Below are 20781 nucleotides of genomic sequence, written 5' to 3' on the forward strand. Positions count from 1 at the left end.
GCAGCCGACACTACATGTGAGTTTCCTTACTGACCCGGAGCTCGGTGAGCTGCGTCGGACAGCAGCTCTTCCCTGGGGCTCCAGAGGCCACTGGGTGCCAACTGTGGAGCTCCGTGCGCCTTCGGACGCGATAGGGCGCTGAGGGGCTGGGAGTGGTGGTGGTCACACCGGTCCTCAATGCAGTATGGACTCCGGCCCAGCTCCGGCGGGGCGGAACTCGGAGGCCCTGGGAGGCCAGGCTGGATGCAGGGGCCTGTGGGAGGCATTGTTCCACGCCGGCACCCCGAGGCGCACCCCTCAGAGGGCACACCGGCCTCCTCCCCCGCCTCCAGCCTCCTCCCACCCCACCTCGCCTCTGCGCCTGCCCGCTTCCTCCCTCCCCCAGCTCCCGCACTGTCCCCCGCGCCCCGACAAGCACGAGGGTCCCAGGCGGAGAGGGTTGGGGGCCCGCAGATCGCGCTCCGCCCGGGAGCGCAACCCCGCCCCCACCGCCGCGCCGGCTGGCGGGAGGCGGGACATGCGCACCGGGCGGCGGAGGGCGGCGGGGCGCGGGCCCGGGCGGGCGGGGAGCGGGGCGGGCCGTGGGCGGGGAGCAGGGCGCTGGAGCGGGGAGCGCGCCGCCAGCGCCGCCGCCGGACTCGGGCGGGTGTGCGAGCCTGGCGCGCCGCTTGCCGGGGATGCGAGAGGCTGGGAGCCGCCGCGCCGGGAGAACAGAGCACCGGTGACCTCGGCCCGGGGAGACCGGAGACGGCGGCGAACCCCGCAGGGATCCTTGGGGCCGGGGTGCGGGCCCGGCGGCGGCGCGGGAGCGCGGGGCGCAGACCGGGCGGGGCTGGCGGACAGTGATGAGCGGGCGCGCGGGGAGGCTGCACGCCGCCGCCGCCGCCCGGAGCATCCGGCGCCCGAGCTGCTGCTCGCGGCCCGGGCCCCGGCCATGGAGACGCTGAACGGCCCCGCGGGCGGCGGCGCCCAGGACGCGAAGCCGCAGCCGCCCGGCCAGCACCACCGCCACCACCACCACCTCCACCCGCTGGCGGAACGGAGACGGCTGCACCGCGCACCCTCGCCAGCCAGACCGTTTCTCAAAGACCTGCACGGCCGGCCCGCGGCCCCCAGCCCGGCCGCTCCCTCCTCGGCCCGAGCCCAGGCGCCCGCCGCCCCGCGCTCTCCCAGCCTCGCGGGCAAGGCGCCGCCCTCGCCGGGGCCCCCGGCCGCGCCCGGCCGCCTCTCCCGGCGGAGCGGCGGCGCCCCCGGCGCGAAGGACAAGCCGCCGCCGGGCGCCGGGGCCAGGGCAGCGGGCGGCGCTAAGGCCGCTCCGGGCCCCAGGAGGGTGGCACGCGCGGCGCCCGCCGAGCCGCTGCCCCGGGTAGGGAAGCCGCCGCCCGGGGCCGAGCCGCCGCCCGCCGCTGCCAAGGGCCGCAGAGCCAAACGCGCCTCCGGAGCGGTCCCCGCCCGCGCCGCCGGGCCCCGGGTCCCCGCCGTGGCGGTCCCCGCCGTGATCCTCGCCGTGACTTCAGCAGCCGGCTCCCCGGCCCCCGGCTCGCGCATCAGCCACACGGACAGCAGCTCCGATCTCTCCGACTGCCCCTCCGACCCTCTTTCCGACGAGCAGCGCCTGCTGCCCGCCGCCAGTAGCGACGCCGAGTCCGGCACGGGCTCCAGCGACCGGGAACCTCTGCGAGGAGCCCCCACGACCAGCCCCCCAGTGCGGGGGGCGCCGCCGGGCAGCCCCGAGCCCCCGGGACTCCTCGCCGCGACCCCCGCCTGCCTTGGGGGTCGGAACAGCCCTAGCGGGGTCCCCTCGGCGTCCCCGGGGCCGGGCGTGGTGGAGGATGTCGCGGGGCGCGCCCCGCCAGAGCGAACGGGCCCCGGGACCCCCAGGGAGCACGGGCCGGGCGAGCAGCACCGGCTGGTCCCGGCGGCGGAGGAGGAGGAGCTGCTACGGGAGATGGAGGAGCTGCGCTCGGAGAATGACTATCTCAAGGTGCGCAGCCTGCCCCGCCGCAGGTGCTCCGGCAGCGGCAGAGGTCTGGGTGCGGGCGGGGACCCGCGAGCCCCGGCGTCCCGGGCCCGAGAGCGCTTCTTCCCGGCGCCGGTCACTTTCCTGCGCCCGACACGCCGGGCGCTGGGAACTCGAGCCAAACTTGTGGAAGGAGCCGCGAGACCTGTGGGTCCAGCCGCTTCTCCACCCACTTAGCTTGTTTCTAGAAAGTCTCGCGTGTTCCCGCGGATGCCTCTGCCCCAGTTGATGCTGCGTTAACTAGAGAGGCGGCTGTGACCGCTCTTTGGAGACGCAGCGGCCCCCTGGGCCCTCACCTGTGGGCGCGGATTGTCCCCAGCCGAGAATCTCTGAGCGGGACCCCGTGGGCCGAGTGCGGGTCTCGGAGGGTGCAGACTCGTCTTCCCCTTTTCCCGCAGTGAAGAAGGCCGGGGGCTTTCCGAGCCTCCCCCGGGCGCAGACAGCCGGGTCAGTGATAAACCTACAGCTCAGGAGTCCCTTGAGCGCGGCCTGGGGTGGAGAGACCACGCTGTCTTGCTGGCCGGTCCTTTGTACGCGTCCACCAGCCGGTTTGTCCGTGTCAGGCCACTCGCGCCTGCTCTTTCGAGGGACTCGCTGCCTCTGCGTCCATCGAGCGCTTTGCGGCGCGGCCTGCTCTGAGTGGCTTCTGGGTCGTGGTTTGGGGCACAAGTCTGACTCCATGTTTTCCAAGAGGAGGAGGAGAGCAGGCGCTGCAGAAAAGAGGATTTAGACCGTGTGGGGTGGGGAGGTCAGGGCACGCCGAGTGACTCCAAAGCAAGGAGGGTGGTACTGAATGCATCTGTCTTAATTTATTGTGATGCTCAGGTTAGTCAACAGCTCCACCGTGTAAATCGCCTCCTGTTAAGACTGTTAAATATATATCTCCTCCCAAATGCAGCGGCTGTCCTCCATCAGTGCGTTTTGAGATTCTCCCCATTTTTTTCAGCAAAGGCTGCCTCTCCCTGATGGAGGTCCCCGGGTGGCTGGTGGGACAGGATGTGGGCTTCTAAGGTGCCTGGAGGTGATCTGTGGACTGAGGAGTGTTCCTATACCCAAGCCGCAGAGGCTGCTCTAACCCACTGAGCCCCCATTGTGGTTTTATCCTGTTCAAAGAGGCAGAGGAGGATCCTGGTGGGAAAAGAGAGCAGATGGGAACTCCGAATGAAATGTTTCCAATAGTACATTTGCGCCGGTCGCCGACTCTTACGTAATAAGACAGCAGAGTGAAATGCGAGGCTGTGGAAGAGAAAGGGCCACGGTATTAGCATGACTCTGTTGGGAAACCAGGGCTTTTGTAAATCTGCCCTGGAGGTAAGCTCCCTGAGGGAGAGAAAGACCATCTTTGAGTTTTGTAGTCTCAGCGCAAAAGATGTTTCTCATGACATCTGATCTTTAGGCAGGCAGTTGAGCATCATTTCAGGGCTCACTCTGAGGCAGCTGGTTATTTTTTTTTTTTCCCCACATCCTTGGATTCTCAGTGAAGGAAGTAGGTGTTTGGCCCTGGTCTGCTCCGGTGTGTCTGATATTTCAGCGAATCTCACAACACAGGGTATTGTTGCTGTTGTATTTGTTACAACCCTAATTTCACTGACAAAGTTGCCGAGATCCAAGAAGAGGTACCTGCGTCCAAGGTCACCCAGCTAGTAAGTGATGCAGCTGGTATTTTCCCGGCCTCCAGACCTCTGTTCTCTCCCGGCTCCAGGATGCATCCTTTTTTCCATCAAGGCTGAGAAGAGTCACGCCTGCCTTAGAGTTGTCTTATTAGCTTGGGCCATACCCAGCGTTTAGCTTTTCTGGGGAACCTCTCTTTTTAGGCAAAAGGGCCACAGTGAGCACCTCTCCACTGAACTGTTTGGGGTCCCACAGACCCCCCTGGCAGTGTAATTTGTGGGAAATGTCAGTTGCCATTTCCTGTGGAGGTCATGGCTGAACGTTTCTGACCCGAGTCCATCTCCCAGCGGTTCCTCTGACAGCAGGAGAGAAGAGGCAGAGGCAGTCTTGGGAGGCTGGGACATAAGGCTGATCACAAACACATGTGTGAGTTACATGGTTGGCTCTTCAGTAGCTTAAGTGACAGTCATTCAATTTGGGGATGAAAGACAATAGTCCTGCTAGACTTTTCTAAGGGTCAGTGAGCCTGCCCACATGTGTGGAATTGGGCTGGGAGCATCGCTGACCTCACAGAGCAATGACCTTTGCTGTAAGCCTGCTTTTGCACATGGGTTTTAGAGCGTGCGCCAGTGTGTTTTGTTTTTTTTTTTAGACGGCAGATAAATTAGTCCCTGACCTACTCTTTCCTTAGGAGATGTTGCATAGGACTCTGGAGATTAGAAGGAGGAGACTCCACCCAGAAATTTTACTTTGATATATTCTGGAGGATGGTGACCACAAGTATTACAGACTTTCTTGAGTCAATTCTGTCACCATTTATTGTATGAAACTCAAGTTACTAAGAAGAATGAACTGAGAGTAATCAAGCAGAAAATTAAGGATGATGTGTTATTGATTGGGAAATTCAAGTGGAATTTTGTTTTTTAGGCAGACTGCTGTGTTTTTCCAAAAATCAGCTGTCAACAGCGAAGCACCCGCCTTCTGTTGTGTGGAGCTGAATGGGGCCATCCTTGAGTCATACTGTCATCACAAGGCACCACGGTGGCTAGATGTTGTTGTTTAGTCGCTAAGTCGTCTCTGACTCTTTGCAACCCCATGGACTATAGCCCGCCAGTCTCCTCTGTCCAGAGTTTTCCAGGCAAGAATACCGGAGTGGGTTGCCATTTCCTCCTCCACGGTGTCTTCCCAACCCAGAGATCGAACCAGCATCTCCTGCATTGGCAGGCAGATTTTTTTTTTTACCACTGAGCCACCAGGGAAGCAGGGTGACTAGATGAGAAAGCACTCAGTCCGGGTAATTGGCTTTTTGCATGAAAGCAGTCAGAGAAGCCCTGGTGGCCCTTGACCGCAGATGAACTTGCATGTAATTTGGAGGACTTCAGGAGTGAAGATGCAAGACTGAGGTCAGTTGTCCAAAGGGCTTTGCTTCTTTCTCAGACCAGACTCAGGTTCATCTTAGTGACCAGGCTGTCCGAGAAACGCTGGCCATCGTGGTCTCTGCCTGCCCACCATCACTGTGCTTTGCTACAGCGCTCAGAGACAATCAGACAAGCCCTGGAGCTCATTGTGAACATATTAATTATGTTCTGTTTCCACAGGCTTTTCAGGAGGGTTTAATTGCTTTGCATTTATTGCCCTATTTCGAAAATGCTTCTCACGTTGGTGGAGGATGCAAGCATGACACCTCTCCCCCACCCCCAAGTAGTGTACCCCAAAGTGCCCCAGTCCTGGGGGACTCCAAGGTCAGCCTGGGGAGGGCTGCTGAGTTTGCTCTGCCCTTTTGGTTACCTCCTAAGAAGTATTTTTGGTGAAAACAAGCAAAGTGCCTGCTAGCTCAGAGCAGACACCATGGGAATGTGGAAGAGCAGTGAGTTCTCAAGGGGGCTGCTGGGGAGGCCGTTCGGGTGCAGCGGTTGCACTGCCTCAGCACCGTCTCGGCATCGGCATCCTGCCTCTCTCTTGGGGTCTTGGGAGTTTCAGGATCTGCAATGATTTGGTTAAATCCAGCCGTGCAGATTCCAGCTCTGAATGGCCAGGAAGGGGTGGGGGTGGGGTGGACACTGAGGCAAGAATAAACAGTTCTGAGCATAAAGTGCTTCAGCTCCTCCCTGCCTACCCCCCTCCCTTCTGGAAGGTTGAGCAGACAGTGTCCCTATTCTTTCCTGACCTTCTGCTTTCCACACCCATTCTTTATTCAGCCTGCAGACAAGCGGCTGTAATCATCTTAGGTGGCGAGATAATGTGTCCCAGGGCACAGGGGGGCCATGGCTGCTGGAGGAACTGGCACTTGTAAACAATGGCTGAGCCCCCCTGTGCCTTCTGAGCCTCAGCTGGGACTCTGTGGAGAACATTTCCATTGACAGGAGGGAAAGGAGGTGGATTATTTTTATATTACAGTAGACAATAGTTAAGGGTCTGTAACTCCCAGAGGAGGGAATTATTGCAACAGTAGCCAGCTGACTGCTCACTGTCTAAATTGAGTCTGTTTAAAGAGGGAGTGATTAAAGTTATTGATTTTAAATTGTTTAAAGGGAATTAAGGTCTGATAAGATCATCAGTATGATCAAGGGTTTTCATCACTTTTACTATGAAACCAGGGATTTGGTTTTTGTATTTGTGGATAAACTATTCTCAAAGAGATTTTCTTTGACATTTTAATCTTGGTTTATTCTAGTGCACACATGGTACCTCATTATTTCTTAAATCTGATGTATGTATATATGTATATATATATATGAAAACACACACACGGGGCTTCCCAGACGGCACTAGTAAGTAATAAAAGAATCTGCCTGCCAGTGCAGGGAGATGCAAGGGACGGGTTTAATCCCTGGGTCGGGAAACTCCCCTGGAGAAGGAAATGGTACCCAGTATTTTTGCCTGGAAAATTCCATGGGTAGAGGAGCCTGATGGACTCCAGTCCATGGGGCTACAGAGAGTTGGATACTCCTGAGCTCACATATACACACTCACGAGTATAAAATAAAGCTTGATTTGTTATCTGCAGGTGAAGGGGAATAGTTGGGGAGCTCTCTAGTACATCAAGGTTTCATGCTATACAAAATTTGAAAAGTATATTTCGTTAAAGCTAAATTAGCTTTTTAATGAGATAATGATCTAACATTTGAGTATCTGACAGACCTGTTGTTAATTCAATATAAAACTTGATTAAGGGAAATTTTCTCCTTATTATCTGTACTAAAAACCAACAGTTTTGTGCTCTTACTTACCGTATGTAAATTTAGTCTACCAGAAACATTATATGTTCTGCTTGATTGGGTTTGTTAAGCATTTATAACGGCAGACATCTTTAAGGTTCTTTGATACAATGTTTTCTAGATTAGAGCATGCTGTCAGAAAATTAATGTAATGTTCGTTTGAAAAATCGCTCTCCCAACATGACCCTAATCTGAATAATCATAGTTTTTGCTTTTCAAATGTCTGCTTCCTGCCTACATGGTTTGTAATTTGCTTTTCTTATAACTTCTTTTCACTGAACCTGAAAATTGCTTTTTTCAAGGCTCTTTGAAGAGTTGAAACCGTGCCTTCGTCCTGTCTCTGCAACAGACAAGTGTTGGGAAGCAATTTAAACTTTTAGGGTTTCAGTATGCTCATTTTAAAAATGGAGGGTATTAATACATTTTCTGCACATTGCAGTGCTTTGGTGAGGACCAGTTGTGAAAATGAATATACCCACACGTTGACAATGTCAAGTTCTAAACGTTAGCTTGCTCTTACTATTTTGCGCCGACAGGCTTTTTGCAAGTGTGATTTAAAGCTTCTTGTTTCACGTGTCCTGGTGGTTGCTGATAATTTCTCCCATTTACTGGAAAGAGTATGTGTGTGGAGCCAGAAAGCCTGGGTTTGTAGCTGGGCTTCCAGTTATCAGCCGAGAGGCTTTGGGTATGTTCACCAGCGTGGGTTTGGCCTCTTTGTCCATCGTGTGGGGGCTGTGTGTCCCTGCAGGCTTATTGTAGGCTTAGTAACGAAGGCGAAGTGCTTAAGAAAGGGTGTCTGCTGGTCCACAAATTTAGATAAAATATGAATTATAAAAGCAGTGATTCAAATACATGCAATTACCATCTCTTCCTAATTTTCTTTTCAAGGCGACTAATGTTAGTGGTTATTTATGCCAAGAACTATTAGCTGTTTACATCTGGCCTGCTGGGTGATCTGGAGGTGTGGGTACATCTAGCCCTGGAACAGGCTTTTTCAGTCCACAGTGGGGGGTGCAGGCATCTGGAGAGCATAACTAGCATTTAATGTTAGGGTTGATGAGGGGCCCCCCATTACAAAGTCTGAAAAACCAGAGAACATTTTTTTAATCTGGACGTCCTACCATACGTTTTTTTTATGACTATGTCACATTTTAAAATTCATGTTTGAGTAATAGGTAATTTTCAGCATTAATGACTTGACAAGCTTTCTAGAAGGAAAGCGCTGCCCTAGTGGCTCAAATGGTAAAGAATCTGCCTGTAATGCAGGATTTGATCCTTGGGCCGGGACGGTCCCTTGGAGAAGGGAATGGCTACCCACTCCCGTATTCTTGCCCAGAGAATCCCATAGACTGAGAAACCTGGTGGGCCACCATCCATGGGGTCGCAGAGCTGGACACAACTAGGAGACCAACACTTTGAGTAGAAGGAAGAGCATTCACAGGCCTTCATAAACGGGATCCCAACACCACTGGAGATCTGTGCGTGCCCTTGGATATGTATAGTGATTATTGCTTATGTTGAACTATTTTTATTAGTTACCCAGTGTAATAACTAACTAACTGTATTCAGACACCTCTGCATAGATCAAGCTTTTTCTCACCGTCAAATCAGATTTGCAGAAGGGACCTGAGATGCTTGACCTTGATTTTGAAGACTGAGGACTAACTCTCAACTCTTTATAGGAGGATGGCATGCACAGGCCTGTTTGAAAGCTTGTAGGCTGTGGTAACTGGTCTCCTCTGGCATGGGCTGGGTCAAGGGCAAGGCTCTCATGGCTCAGTGCAGAAACAACCTCTTTGCTGCAGGTTGAAAGGCCCTTCCTGAAGTCCGTGTGTTCTCCAGGCCCTTGAAGAGCCCAGCCTGTCCATTCTGTCCACTGTCTGGCCTCTGTGTTCCACCCAGTAAACCCCAATTCCAGCAAACTTTCCTACTGGAACAAGATTTATAGGAAGGGTCCTCCATGAAGAGAAAAAAATGAAATTTGCTTATATGTCATAACATTTTCAACATTAAGATTTACCTTTTTTTAAAAGATTTTTTAATGTGGATCATTTTTAAAGTCTTTATTGAATTTGTTATAATATTGCATCTGCTTTACATTTTGATTTTTTGGCCTCAAAGCACATGGGATCTTAGCTCTCCTCGACCGGGGATCAAACCCACACCACCTGCGTTGGAAGCAAAGTCTTAACTGCTGGAGGCAATTCCCTAAGAGTTACCTTTCTTAAGACACATAAGAACACCTTATTTTTTTTATATAATTTTTTTTTGGCCCCACTGCATGGCATGTCGGATCTTAGTTTTCTAACCAGGAATCGAACCCGTGCCCTCTGCATTGGAAGCACAGAGTCTTAACCACTGGACCATCAGGGAATTCCCAAGCATCTTTTATTTTTAAGGAGATTGTCAGCACTGGTACAGAAATTCTGTAAGAATCTTTAGCAGACAAAAACATTCGTTTGACTGCTCGGAAGCTGGTAAAGCTTTCATTTTTAACATCTACTCCCCTTCATGGGCCATTGAAACGGGCCCCACTTGGAGCCATGGTCAGCTGAGTGGGTCATGTTCTTGGTCAGGTGGTGTGGACAGAGTGGAAGAGCCTATAGGCGGCCTTTGGGAGAATCAGATGCCTCACATGTGCCCTTTCCCCTCCAGGTGATGGCTGCACACCGGTAGGGTTGGCTGGACAGTGGTTTACACCCTGTTCGTGCCAATTTGTTATTTTTCCACAAGGGTTCCCAGTTCGTTTGGTACACATCTCCTGTGTAATCTTATCCAGGATAAAATAATCTGCAGGAGGTTTACTACTAGTCAATTTCTTGTCTACCTGAGGCTCTGATGTTGGGAAAGTCTTTTCTTTATTGTAAGTAAATCCCTGGTGTTTGAGACTAAATGCAGGATTAGCGAGGGTGGCCAGACTCCAGGAACAAACCGAATAGAATGAAAGCTGATAAGTCAGGGTGTCCGTGTTTGGGAGCGTTTTTTTCCTTTGAGCCTCAGTGTTAATTGAACAAAATAAATGAGAATGAGGACTTCCCTGGTGGTCCAGTGGTTAAAACTCCGCTTTCACTGCCGAGGGCCTGGGTTCTATCCCTGGTTGGGGACTAAGATCAAACAAGCCACGTGGCACAGCTCCCCCCCCCCGCAAAAAAAAAGAAAAGATGACCAAGAGTATCCTAGTCTGGAGGCATTTACACCCTCAAGTGTGAAACTAATCAAGATAATTCCTAGAACGCTTTTCTTAATCTCCCACCTCTAAGTTGCTCCTCACTGAAGCCTTTATTATAGAAAATATACCCTGCATGCTACTGCCATCTCTGTGGGTTTTGGAGGAGCTGTCTATAATCAGGCTACAAGAGTGGAACAAAGCAATATGAGGTGATGTCCAGTCTGCATTGTGTTTAGGAGCTGGTCTTTCTAGGTGTTGACCGAGGTTCAAGTGTATTCATTCCACAAATATGTATTGAGGGCCTGCTGTGTGGCTCACGCTGCTCTGGACACTAGGAGATTCCAGGTGTCTGCTTTTCTGGTGCTTACCTTTCCGTGTGGGTGACGGATGAAGAGTAGAAAGAAACATAATATTAGATGGTGGTAGGAGGTCGGAGGGACTTTAAAGTGGCGTTTGTGGTGAAGAACTTGCCTGCCATGAGGGAGATAGAGAGGCGGGTTTGATCCCTGGGTCGGGAAGATCCTCTGGGGGAGGAAAAGGGAACCCACCCCAGTATTCTTGCCTGGGAGAAATCCCATGGACAGAGGAGCCTGGCAGGCTACACTCCATAGGGCTGCAGAGTTGGACATGACTGAAGGGACTTGGCACAGCGCAGATTGGAGGGGCAGGGCCTGGGGCTAGAGACAGTGGGGGTAAGGGGCATTATGTGCCTTCTGACTGATCTACCTACCGTGAGCTTGGCCACGAGCTGGGGAGGAGCTCTTTAAGGAGAAACCATCACAGGTGACCTGCCTCCTGCACCTGGACCCTGGGAGAGGGCAGGCTGGTGCTGAGGCATGGGGCAGCTGTGGCTCCCTAGAGAGGGATGGAGGCAGGATGAGCGTGGTGTGGGAGCCCTGGGGAGACAGCCCTGAAGGTTGGACGTTGAAGTGACAGCACTGCATTGGCTGGGCTGGGAGGGAAGGAGGAAGCCAGGAATAACTCCCGGGTTTCTTCTGTATCCTAGTGTCTTCATGTTGATCCCAGAGTGGAGTGGAGATGGGAGATGAAGGGCAGGGGAATGGAAAAAACCAAACCGATGTGTATTTGAAATAGCGCACAAGGTTTTATCTTTAGAATCATGAGTCACGTAATTCCAAGATTGGTGTGGCGGAACAGCATTTTAAGGACATTTGCGGGTGTGTTATAATTCCCGGGAAATTCATAGGGATGAGCCCCATGAAGTTTGTTCTTTTCAGGCAATGTCTGACTCATCTTACTGCCTAGCTTGTGTCTTAGAGACACAAGATCGGGTCAGCGTTTGGTTTGAATCTAGGGTTTGATTACCTGCAGAGATGCCGTCATTTATGATGAGGATTTCTGTAAGGAAAGATTGGGAGCGGGGTAAATGCTGAGAGGCTGCGATGACTAAGCCATGCTCGTTTTTGGTTTCTGGATCCACGAGACCTGAACAGACATCTGGTGATGCTGTCTTGTGTGAGAATTTCCGGAGTCCCCGGGCTGTATCGCACACGTGTTTCCAGAAGTCGACAGGTGACTGCAGAAAGTTCACAGTACTGCAGGGCAGGGGTGGATGGGCGACTTCGTCCTGTCCCATAGACCTGGCTTCTCAGTGCCCTCTGTCTGGCTTGTGTAGGATGAGTTGGATGAACTCCGAGCGGAAATGGAAGAGATGAGAGACAGTTACTTGGAGGAGGAGGTTTACCAGCTGCAGGAGCTGCGGCGGGAGCTGGACCGCGCCAACAAGAACTGCCGAATCCTGCAGTACCGCCTCCGGAAGGCCGAGCAGAAGAGGCTGAAGGTGGCGGAGACCGGGCAGGTGGATGGGGAGCTTATCCGGAGTCTGGAGCAGGACCTGAAGGTGAGCGCGAGGCGGACAGTGGGCGGGACGTGCCTTCCCCAGAGAAGCCGGGGGGAGTTCCCATACAATTTCACAGGTTTGCCTCAATGGTGTCTTAGAGATCCAGTTTAGGTCAGCGTTTGGTTTGAATCTAAAGTTTGATTACCTGCAGAGATGGCATCATTTATGATGATGATTCTGTAAGGAAAGATTAGGGTGAACTCCGGGAGTTGGTAATGGACAGGGAGGCCTGGCGTGCTGTGATTCATGGGGTCGCAGAGAGTCGGACACGACTGAGCGACTGAACTGAACTGAAATGCTGAGAAGGCTGTAAGACCTGAAGTGCAGCCCTCAGGACCCACTTACACATGGTCTTTTTTTTAAAAGTTAATTTATTTGGTTGTGATGAGCCTTAGTTGTGGCACATGAGATCTTCATAATCTCACATGAGATCTTTTGTTGCTACCCATGAAATCTCTTGGGCTTCCCTTGTGGCTCAACTGGTAAAGAATCTGCCTGCAGTGCAGGAGACCTGGGTTCGATCCCTGAGTGGGGAAGATCCCCTAGACAAGGGAAAGGCTACCCACTCCAGTATTGTGGCCTGGAGAATTCCATTGACTCTCTAGTCCATGGGGTGGCAAAGAGTCGGACACGACTGAGTGACTTTCACTCATTCACTCACATGAAATCTCCAGTTACTGCCCCAGGGCATGTGGGATCTTAGTTTACAGACCAGAGATGGAACCCATATCCCCTGCAGTGCAAGGATTCTTAACCCCTGGACTACCAGGGAAGTCCGTGTACACATGCTGTTGATGTTCTGTTAGTGTTTCTTTCAGCAGATTTTAGCTTAAACATTCTTTGTCATTTGATGGCTTGTAGGGTGTGTATAGTCATATGGCTTTGACAGACCGAGATTTACATCCCCCATATGCACTGGAATCTTAAACCACCCCCGCCAAAAGAATAAATAAATAAATCATAGACCTTCAATTAAAAAAAAAAGAATACCTGCCCCCACTGGTCTGATCATTCTTTAGAAATTGTGCAGAAACTCCTAAAGATCTGGAATATTTTTAAAAATTGATTCATTATCAGTTCAATTTTAGTCAAAGACCACTTTTAAAAAGTTGACCTTAGTCACTTAACATTGTTTGTTATTTTAAGTTTCTAGGGTGCAGAAATGCTGAAATTACCATAATCCAAGTAAGACTTGTAGTGGTGACTTAACTGAAAGAGAAATAGGGTCATAACTGTTTAAAGTGTCTCTGAGAATCATTGGCAGAAGTGGGAATAAGGTGAAAATATCCCAGACTTTCTTCCATTTTTCCTTTCCACTGAGGCCTCTCTCCTGCCCCAGTTATCAAATCATTTATCTAGAGATGAATTATGTATAATGTCCTTCTTATTATCAGAGTCCCTATGAAATCTCATTTAGCCTTTCATTATGATAACAGGAAAAGAATCTTTGTAACTCAGATTTATAAACCAATAACAAGATGTCATTCAGTGTGATGTAAAGGTGATTTATATTTCTGTTACAAAATCTCCTTAGTTCCTTTTAGAAAGTGAAAATGTTGAACTGCCTTTATAGCATTCGAATGTTTTACCAGAGTAGGCAATTTAAAACCTGACTATATTAAGTATCTACTGAATACAGAATTATTTTTTTAAGCAAGTAGGGTTTTTAAAAAATTATTTTGAGAAACAGAAATGTTTATTTGATGATTTTTAAAAAAATTATTTGTTATTCATTTTATTTATTTATGGCTGTGCTGGGACTTCTCTGCTGCACATGAGTTTCTCTAGTTGTGGAGAGCAGAGGCTACTCTTTGATCCAACATGCAGTGTGTGGGCTTCTCTTGTTGCAGAGAAGTTTCTCAGTGCACAGGCTTCAGTAAATGTGGGCTTGGCAGTTGCCGCTCGCAGGCTGTAGAGCACAGGCTGAGAGGTTGTGGTGCATGGGCTTAGATGCACCGAGGCATGTGTAGTCTTCCCAGACCAGGGATTGAACCTATGTACCCTGCTTTGGCAGGCAAATTCTTAACCAGTGGACATAGGCCCAATGATCATTTTTAATTGATCATTTAAAGCATGTGCTCCTGGGAAGACTTGGCATTCTAAACAATATTCCAGAAGGAGCAGGGCTATGGCCAAGTGGCCTTTTAATCCAGATGAAAGTCATGCTTCCCCTTAATGTGGATTTCATGTTTTAAACGAATACCCTTTCCTTTAAATATAGGCTTGTTAACATTGCCAGGATCTTTGCTCTTTGGTGTAACACAATATTCCTTAGTGATTCTGCCTCTGAAGTGGTTTGGAGGTGCCCTTAGCACAGAAGGCTTCCCATCAGATGACTGTGTCTGTGGGTTGATGCAGGTGGCTAAAGACGTATCGGTCCGATTGCACCATGAACTTGAAACCGTGGAGGAAAAGAGAGCTAAAGCGGAAGACGAGAATGAAGCTCTTCGACAGCAGATGATCGAAGTGGAGATATCCAAGCAGGCCCTGCAGAACGAGCTGGAGAGACTGAAGGAGGTGAGTCAGGTGGATGGGGGCTTGCCCCTTGTGAACATGGGACTCCGAAATGTCCTATTCTTTTTTTTTTTTAAATTTAATTAATGTATTTTTATCTTGGTTGCACTGGGTCTTCATTGCTGCACGTGGGCTTTCTCTAGTTGTGGCAAGCAGGGGCTGTTCTCTAGTTGAAGTACGGAGACTTCTCATTGCAGTGGCTTCTCATTGCCGAGCACAGGCTCCAGGCCAGCGAATTTCAGTGGTCTCAGCATGCAGGCTTGAGAGCTCCGGCTCAGTAGTTGTGGCGCATGAACTTAGTTGCTCTGTGGCTTCTAAGTGTCCTGGTCTTACTGTGGTTTAAGGCAGGGGACGGCCAGCTACTGTTTGTATGGCCTGGAAACTAAGAATGGTTTTTACCTTTTTCATAGAGTTGGGGAAAAAAGTACAAAACAAACCTGAAAAAGCAAAGATGATGTGACAGAGGCTGTGTTGCTTGTAAAGCCTGAAATATCTGCTCTCTGACCCTTTACGGAAAAGGCTTGTTGAACTCTGGTCTCAAGCTATTTTTTTTATAATTTCCATTCCAATGAGCTGGCTGTTAGTTCCCTTTATGGGTCCATGTGGGGTGTATTATTACTAGAATACAAAATTAGGCAGTCTCTTTTTTCTCGAGAGCCTTCTCTTCCAATGAGCTGGAAAATATGTTATGCTTGTCCATTATCTGTGTCAACAGATGTGGGTGTGTGCTGCCTGTGTCTGTTATGCAGCCAATATGATTTAAATATAGATTTCTTTTACATTTTAGGGAGTGAATGTGTTCTAGCAAAGCAGTCTAGACAATGCATGCGTATTTGTTTTTCATTTGCAACGGTAATGCAAATCCCGTTTTGTTGCTGACATCCAGTATAAGATTAAAGCTGAATGTCCTCTTGGAAAATATCCTGCATATTGATGAAGGTACAAATGGTGGTGAGGGTTTGAGATGATGGCTAAAAAGCCAGCATATTACGTGCCAACACTTAGCACTTCATGGTTCCTTTGGATTCACTTCTTGATTCAGCTGCTAATCCATCTACTGCTCCACCCACGCTTCACTCAGACCCTGGACTGGGCCCTGGGGAGGCAGATGCCCTGCCTTCAAGGTGTTTACTGAGACAACATGATATGGATTTGTGTAAATTCTGTGTATGTTGCCACTTCTGTGAAAACACTGCATGTTCTATTTCTTTGTCTTGTCACTGTCCCCCTTCGCGAATGGCCCTGTGGGACTTGGGCTCTATGGGCCAGGTTCTGTCTGTCTGGGTCACTGTGGGGGTGCCCACAAGGGCCTGGATCCCAAGTGTTGTCGGGGACTTTCCAAGTGAGTGGGGGATGCAGGTGAGAGCTTCACAGAGGAGGAGATGGGGAGCCTGGAAGGTTCTGTCCTGCTTGATTACCCTCCTCTGGTTGTGACCACTCCCCTCTGCACTCATGCATCCTAATAACTTTCTTCTCTCTTTTCTCTTTGGTCCGAGTTTACTAGGAGGCAGGGTGTAATGGTTTCTTTTCTCGAGATTTCCAGTTTGAACCTGACCTTGAGGGTACAAAAGACAACTTTAAAGTATATTTTGTAAGTTTTATATGCATGCATGTTTTATGTATGGACTTCCCTATTGGCTCAGTGATAAAGAATCTGCCTGCCAATATAGGAGATGCAGGTTCAATCCCTGGGTTGGGAAAATCCACTGGAAGACGAAATGGCAACCCACTCCAGTATTCTTGCCTGGATAATCCCATGGACAGAGGAGCCTGATGGGCTACAGTCCAGGGGTCGCATGAGAGTCAGACATGACTTAGTGACTAAACAACAACAACGTTTGTGTATAAATATATAAACTATATACATAAGTAAATATGTGTATGTAAAGCAGGCAGGGATTCTTTTGCCCCAGCTGAAATGGATTTGTGAAGGACCTGACATCAAGTCACAAATAGCTCTCTGGGGAGAGAGATGACCACCGATGTTGGAGGCTCAGGCTGGTCGTGAGGAGCGGGTGGAGAGGGTCTGTCCCTCCCTTTCTTTACGGCTTAAAATTACTCAGAGGGGTCGCTCATCTGGAACACAATCGCTGCTCTTACCTCCAGAGTGCAGTCAGACTGGTGGGGCCGCATTCTGACACGGAAACGCTCAAGGAGTCGGGAGACTGAGAGTCTGAGGAGGGTCGGGGGCTGGTGGGCCCTTCTGGATGCAGCGGGGTGCACCGGTTCAGAGGTGGCGCCGGAGATGCTTATCGGAACATTCGAGCCGGGGTCTCGGTGAATGGCTCCTTTGTACCAAAGCCAGAACAGACTTAGCCGTGGGTTTCGCTCTGGAGGGAGGATAGTGTTTTCTCCGTCTTGAGCCGTGCTGGTGATCGTTCACCCCTGAGGGCTGGTAAATGAACGATGAGCCACATTCTAAGTCCAGGGCGCTTTGTGCGTCTCCACCACAGGCCTGGGTGCGGATGTGTCTGCGCCCCGGCCTCGGAGGACGGTGAGAGGGAGGATCTCCGCGCTCCTCGGCTCCGCGGCTGCGGCTTCGCTCTGCAGACCGTGCTTCCAGCGCCTGGGGGCCTCCTCCAGGCTGGGTGTCTCTGCGCTCTAAAAACACACAGAAGGGACAGACTTGTCCCCTTCGCCCCTCCTGCACCACACTGTGTCTTCCCGGCTGTGTTAATGGTGCCACTGTCCTTTAAGTCACCCAGGCTGAAGGGCTGGCAATTATCCTTACCCTTCCTGCTCCCCACCCTCAGTAGCCTGCTGCTCTGAGTTCACGGTCTTAGAAATTCTTTCTCATTGGTACGTGCTACAGGGTTGAACCTCAAAACTGTACCAAGTGAAAGAAGCCAGGTGTTGTACGAGTACCTTTATCAGAAATGTTCAGATCGGTAAATCCAAAGACAACAGGTTAGGGGCTGGCGAGGAGGGAGACCCACTGGGGTTTCCTCTTGGGTGATGACAATGTTTTGGAACTGGGTGGAGGTGGTTTGCACACATTGTGAATGTACCAAAGCCCACTGGCCTGTACACTTTAAGACAGTTTATTTTAACCCCAATTAAACTTTGTGACTTTCTTCTATCCGTCCTTTCACCCATCTCTCCAATGAATATTTTGAGGGCTGACACTCCGGTCACCACATTAAGGATGCAGCACTTCTAACTGCCCCCTCTTCTGTTTTACCTTCTGTATCCCCCCCAATCTGACAGTTTGCACATGACTTAAACAGACAAACTTGCCTTGGCCTGTGGTCTAGCCCTTTAGCATGACACAGGTCCTTTCCTGCCTGGTTCATCTTGGTTTCCCACCCTCAAGACACTAAACCCTGCAGTGAACTGAAAGGCAGTTGAGAAGGATGAAGAGAGACATGCCCTCTGGGCCTCCAACCTCCTAGAGGTGTGTCACTTTCTCCACAGATAGAGGAGATGCTTAAAGAGGGCTGGCAGGATTAACCCTCTGGAATTGTCCCTCCTAATCAGCCAGCTCGCTGACTTCCTGTGCTGTTCACATCATGTCCATGCACCCAGACTCCCATAATCCCCTTCACTTGTGCAAAACTCTAATTTTTTGACCCCCCCTTTGGGTGCATTTCTTCTTCTAGTAGTCTATGGTGGAATATTTAAAAAAGGTTGAAACGGTTAACCTTAGTTGACTTTCAGCTTCGTACAGATCACCTAAGTGCTTTCACTGTATTTCTTTCTTTCTACCAGAAAGTTTCTTAAATACACACTAGACACAAATAATAACTGGCCAGTTAATTGTCACTTTCAAGAGAGAGAGGGGCAAGTTTTGGATCTTAATTGGGAACTAGGGTTGGTGGATGGAGCCACAGGGAACCAACTAGCTGTCAGATAGCTCTTGTGGGACATCCTTCATCACTATTCAGGACATGATATTGATTCTGTGGGTTTGGCTGAGACTCCTTTGTGCCAAATAAATGATCAGATTTTATGACTGTTTCTGTTTTTAAATTAACCTATTTTGGTTGCACTGGGTCTTTCTTGCTATGCATGGGTTCTCTCTAGTTGCAGTGAGTGGGGGCTATTTGTTGCAGCGCACGAACTTCTCATTGCCGCGGCTTCTCTTATTGTGGAGCAGCGGCTCTAGGGCTGGTGGGCTCAGCAGCTGTGGCATACGGCCTTAGTTGCTCTGCAGCGTGTTGAATCTTCCCGGATCAAGGATTGAACCCATGTTCCCTGCCTTGGTAGGCAGACTCCTATCCACTGTACCACCAGGGAAGTCCTTGTAACAGTTTTACGAATGCTTGAGAGGAATATGTATGCTCCAATTTTGGGATGAAGACTCTGAATCCATTAGATTGAAGACTTTCCAACTTCAACTATACTTACAGCAGAAAGGACATTTTATATCATCACTCAATATACAGATCAAAGTTTTTACAAAGTAATGCTTATTTTTTGCCATATGGGATGTATTCTGGTATTTTCAGTTCTCTTCTATTTTTTTTTTTAATGGTGTTTGTAAGTTCAAATCCATTACTAGATTGCCACAATTAGGAAAAAAATGTGTATCAGATCACTTATTAATTGTGTTGTTCAAATTTTCTGTATCCTTTATAGTTTTGTGTGTTAAATATCTCCTAAGGATAAAGGTATATTAAAATCACCCATTATAATTTTACATTTAAATTTTCTTATATTCTGTCAAACTTTGCTTTATAGATTTTGAATATGAATTCATAAAGATTTAGAACCTTTATTTGGTAATGAATTGTTCCCTTTATCATTTCATAATGACCTCTTTATTCTAATGTCTTGCTTTTTTCCTGATTAGCCTACTTTGTCTGCTTTTATCATCCATGCCAAATTTGTTTTAGCAAATTTCTTTTATTTACCTCATGTAGACTTTTTGCTGATTCTCTTCTAATATTTCTACACTAGTATGTTTTAGCTGTATATTTTGTGAATGGACTGTACCTACCTTTTAAAAACTGGAATCTGGGAATCTCTTTTTTCAAAACTTGTGAATTTAATCCAGTTACATTTTTCGTGGCTATGAATGTGTTTGAACATATTTCTGTCATTGTGTTTTATGGCCTCTGTCTTCCACTCCTTTTCTTTTTTCTATTTTTTTTTGTCTTTTTAAAAACATTTTTATTAAAAAGCATTACAGCCAGCTGCAACAACAGTGAGCAGAAAGAAAGGGGAGCAGGAGGGAAGGCCCAGGGGACCCCACCCCAGCTGCTCCCAGGGGTTGGAGGGCAGGGACAGACTAGGGAGGGGCCTGAGTGGTGGTGGTGCAGGGAAAGGCTGCTCACCATCTTTTTTTCTGTTTTTATTTATTTATTTTTTCTTTTTTTCTGTTTTTAATATTGATTTCTCTTTCATTAAATTTGCAATTCTATGTTCTCACTCTTAGTTAGGAAACCATACCTTATATTACCCTTTTGATGATACTTAAGTTTTTAACATGTATGTTTGTCTTAATATCCCAAACTAATCACTATCCATATTCTTTTCCTGAATAATGCAAGCATCTTAGAAAGCTTCAACTCCATTCAATGCCTATCTTTCATACTGTTGTTATCTAGTACCATTCTGGTTTCATCTTTTTAAAATCAGCTCCCACCCAAGTTGACTAATAACTCATGCTGCTATTTAGATTCATTTGCACATTTTCCAACCTGCTATCATTGCTTCTTGAGTGTTGCTCCTTCTAAATTCAGTTTCCTTCTCACTGCTCTATTAATATATCTTTTAGTCATTCCTTTTGCAGTAAACGATATTGTCTAATATGCTTTTATTTCATACTCAGTCTTGAAAGCTATTGGGTATCGAATTCTAACACTTTGAAGACAATATTTTTATTATCTTTTGACTCCGTTGTGCTATCAAGAGATCTGCTGTCAGATCCTCTCATTTTGGTAGACAACCTGTCTTTGCTCCCTGGTTACTTTTATGCTATTCTCTTTGTGTTTGGTATTCTGCAATTTGAATAAGATGTATCTCAATTTATTTTTATTTGACTCAACATTGTTTGTCAGTCTGAGCATGTGGCTTTCAAAAATCTGAAAAATTCTCACTCTTTGAATAGTGTTCTATAATGAAACTGTCTCTTTGAATCATGTTTCTTTCCCATCCTCTGTGTTTCTTCTAGAATTCCTTCCTATTAGTCTTTGTGGGACGTTCTTATGATGGCAATTCTTACTCCATCCTCCATCTTACCCACCTATATTTTTTTAAGGCATTTTTATCTCTGTATGGTACATTCTGGATAATTTCTTCATTTCTTATCCAGATTATTCTCTTCTTTACATAGTAATTAGTTTTATTCATCCACTAACTTTTCATTTCAGTGAGTTTATATTCCAGAAGTTTAAAAAAGCTTGATCTTTTTCATGTATTATCTTTTTCTCATAATCTCATAGTT

At 48.7% G+C, this 20781-nt stretch overlaps 1 protein-coding gene across 4 annotated transcripts in view; it reads left to right on the forward strand.

The window, feature by feature from the left end:
• Nucleotides 1-652: 652 nt before the first annotated feature.
• Nucleotides 653-20781, forward strand: part of MTCL1 (microtubule crosslinking factor 1) — a 116749-nt gene continuing 96620 nt past the window's right edge. For all 4 annotated transcript variants that reach the window (XM_088833508.1, XM_055417187.2, XM_088833509.1 and 1 more), the window contains exons 1-3: nucleotides 653-1984; nucleotides 11655-11879; nucleotides 14238-14396. In XM_088833508.1, the coding sequence (XP_088689634.1) occupies nucleotides 935-1984; nucleotides 11655-11879; nucleotides 14238-14396 (1434 nt within the window). In that variant the 5' untranslated portion in view covers nucleotides 653-934. The remainder of the gene's footprint in view (nucleotides 1985-11654; nucleotides 11880-14237; nucleotides 14397-20781) is intronic.

This window comes from Moschus berezovskii, chromosome 28 (genome assembly GCF_049115385.1).
Source record: "Moschus berezovskii isolate FMDL1 chromosome 28, NW_MosBer_1.0, whole genome shotgun sequence".
NCBI lineage: Eukaryota > Metazoa > Chordata > Mammalia > Artiodactyla > Moschidae > Moschus > Moschus berezovskii.